Consider the following 3,513-nt stretch of genomic DNA (forward strand, 5'->3'; position numbering starts at 1 on the left):
TGTAATACACAAGGATATTGATTTATCTACAGCTACTCTGTTTCATTTGGTGTGTTTATATCCACATGCACACATTATGCTTTATTTAATATTTCAACTGTATAGGTTAACAGTGTGAAGTAGCTGCCAAAGCATTTCAAAACTACTTTCCTATTAATTTATAATTACTGTAAATGTGAGAGTTTATAAATTATATTTTCCATTTTTATAAACAACATGTAATTCTGCTCCTGAAAACTCCCTGCCAAGAGATTAAAGCTCAACAACTATTTTCTGGCATAATTCTACATTTAAGAATTTTTAAGTAGCTTTGTACTTTATTGGAGTCTCTCCTGAAACAATGAATAAAGTCAGAGTCACTCATCAGGTCTGCTTCATTACTGATGGATAAACCAGCTGTTTCAGATGATGCCATTCCATTCAACGAATTGCTGATGATCCCCATTGACTGCATCTGTATTGAAAACAGGAAAACTGTACATGGTGTTTTATGAGTATAAACCAGTTTGACAAATAACTATACACAGGAGAAAAAAAAAACTTTAAAATGCTAGTGCTGAAGTCAACTGATGCATCACTGTTAGGCTGTTCTATTCCAGACTTTTCATGTACCTATTGAAGATGTGTAAAGCTCCTTACAGAGACATATCATTGCATTTTCTTTGAACAGTTGCCTACAAATCTGAATATTAGCCTGAAATGATCTGATATGCTAGTAATGTAAGAATATTGGCCTCACATTCATAAATATAAAACCATTTCAATTTAAGTAGGAATCACTGTTTGATAAGAGTTTTTTTCCTTTCAAAGTAATACAGCAAATCAGTCTCTAGACTTGCAGCCATTTATTTTAATGAGTTTTGGCATGGGAAATTTCTAATGTGAGCATTCACCAATGATGTTTAACCTGGTGAAATCTGAAGACAGCTACCACCTCTCAGGAGTGCTGGCTTCACAATGGGATCAAGCTTAGAACTGGTGTCTCACAGCAAAATGCAGCTGCAAAATACTGGAATGCAGATTGCTGTCATTTGATGCTGTTTGCTTCATTTTTTTAATTGCATTTCTACCGTGTGGCATGTCCATAGTACATATAGGTCAAAATGGACATACATGCCAAACTTCAGAGAGCGCTCCTTTTTAGTAATGCCTCAAATGGTATTTTAGGGGAAAAAAAACACAATACAAAATAAAAAACTCCACAAGATAAATAAGTATATTTTAGTTTATTAAGTTAGTTTAGAATTTTATGACCAGCTTGAACTATAGAATGAAGCAAACAAAAGTAACCTCAACTGATGCCATTGTTTCTTGAAGAACTTATCCATAAAATTGTTGCTTTAGGAAAGAGCTYTCTACAGCAGAGAGCGATACATGCATTTGTTGGGATGTGAATCAGAAAAAAATGAAAACAATAAATATTTGTCATGGTCTACCCACATCTCCTTTACTGCCCTAGAAATGTAAGTCTGTACCGGCTCATCCATGAAGCTGTAAATGGTCCTACTCTTTGTACTCTCTCTTTCTTATACAGATGTTATAGTCAAGCCATTTGAATAGCAGCTGCCAGGCTTAAGTCTATTGCTGAATCAGAGCCTCAGTTCATATCCAGGTTACAGCCTGAGAGCAGACATTAGCCCCCAGAAGTCACTGATGCCACAATATCATGACTGATACATATAGAAGCTACATTGAAAATCTTGCCTTTTCTGTCACTTTCTCAACTCCAGTCTTCAGCTCATGTACCATATTGCTGATTTGCTTAGCTTTGCTAAGGCTGTCATCAGATAACTCTTGATGGTGCTCAATATGCTGGTTAAAGTGAGAAAGTGGCTCTTTCCAGGCTTGCAAAAGTTTCAGTATCAAGTGTGTTAGTTCTTCTCTCTTACAAATTAAAACAATAAAGATTTTTCTGTTAGTTTGCAGATCAWATGAATGCTGTTGGACAGTCTCATTGAAATCTGGGCAGGTTTAAGATTTGTCTGTGCAATTCRGTGGTTTTCAAATATTCAGAACTTGAGGGACACTCCATGTCTGGTTACTTGCCTAGATATAAAACAGGGAAACACCTAATTTTTATATGACTTCCTTCTCAACTTTCTTAGACTTAARAGTCATAGCTTAAGAGCTATGTAAAACCTAAAATTGTGGAACACAGCCTTAGCAAAATGGTGGCACTCCTGTTAAAGTTATTTCTGTTGAAGAAGTTTGCAGTAATTCCTGGGTGTCTCATGAACCTTATCTATACTTTCAAGTTTACTGGTATGGAAGTGCAGATACTTCCTCACACCAGCARTAGTTCCAGCTATGCCAGCTGAACACTCATTGCAGACACTTCTAAAAGTGGCTGGTGGTCAGGGTGGTTGCTTCTCCAAGAGAAGCATAAGAGCGCTCCTGTAGGGTAAGTTCAGAAATAAGGTTGAACAGCTAAACTTTTTTAAAGTAGGTAAGGCCCCATTTCCCAGTACCCTTCAAGGTGCAATTTGTCCATCTTGGACAAAATCATTTGTATCATCACAACTGAAGAGCAAGGTGATTAAATAATAACATTTTTCTAAGTTTGTCTCCTCCTAGAGGCAAAGGCTTCTGTTGCTGTATCCTCAGCTTTGCAGTCTCTGCTTTTCCTCTGTCTAAAGAAGCTCTTACTGCTTTTCTCTAAACTGATTTGGGATTCTCCCTTTGCCATGACATGTCTGAAACAATCTGCTGTCCCCCCCCCTTACCTAATTACAAATTCAGGGAGATAATGACTGTTGTGTTTTTCTCCTGATTGCTTTTTATAGCTGGCAGTGGAACTGATTAATCACACCTACCTGTCACATTCACACCTTGCTAAGTTTGTGCTCCGCGGGGACTGCTACCACAAAACCAAAGGGATGCCCGTGTGTCAGTCACTGGCATGATATACTAGGGCAACTGTCATAATAAGCTTGAACTAAGAACTTTTAACCATATTTATCTTTTTAAGCAGGACAAAATGGTGATTCATTACGCGGCATCTCTGATCTGCGGCCGCTTGGGGTCAACGCTTACAGCTCCTTCCCTCCAAACCGGAGACATCGGACCAGCCCCGGCCACCTTTTCGTGCAAGCCGTTTGGGGCTCAGCCGGCGTGCGGGGAGGGCGAGCGGGGGGATGTTTTCGCCTTTCCTCGGCTACGGGCAGGGCGGGGGGGGACCCGAGCCCCCCGCCAGCCCTCCGGGAGGGCCCCAGCCCGCCCCTCCGCCCGGCCTTACCGGGAGATTTTGRGCCAGCTCCTTGCCTTTGGGGGTCGGCATCCGGGACGTGTGGCACTTCCGCGCGGGCCTCCCCAGCTCGTTTCCACGCGGAGGGAAGTATTTTTCCTAGGGGGGAAGAAAACCTAGGGAAAGGCCAGGCGCAGCCCCCCGCCGGCCCGCGCTGCCCCGCGGCGGCGGAGCGGGGCCGTCGGGGCACTCACCAGCTCGGCGTGGATCCTGCCCGAGTGCCGGATCACGCGGTCGAAGAGGTCGGACACGGTGAGGAGGCGGCAGCC

General features: G+C 42.2%; 1 protein-coding gene across 1 annotated transcript; it reads right to left on the bottom strand.

Annotated features, from left to right (window-relative positions):
• Window positions 1-246: 246 nt before the first annotated feature.
• On the bottom strand, window positions 247-3,510 carry LOC146592642 (prolactin-like; the record flags this gene model as incomplete). Its single annotated transcript, XM_085310669.1, has 4 exons — window positions 247-454; window positions 1,705-1,884; window positions 3,236-3,343; window positions 3,439-3,510. Coding segments are annotated over 4 exons (555 nt in total), but the record flags the coding sequence as incomplete, so codon positions are not given.
• Window positions 3,511-3,513: the final 3 nt, after the last annotated feature.

The sequence above is a fragment of the Rhea americana genome, unplaced genomic scaffold (assembly GCF_003343005.1).
Source record: "Rhea americana isolate MKP2758 unplaced genomic scaffold, rheAme1 scaffold_322, whole genome shotgun sequence".
Lineage (NCBI taxonomy): Eukaryota > Metazoa > Chordata > Aves > Rheiformes > Rheidae > Rhea > Rhea americana.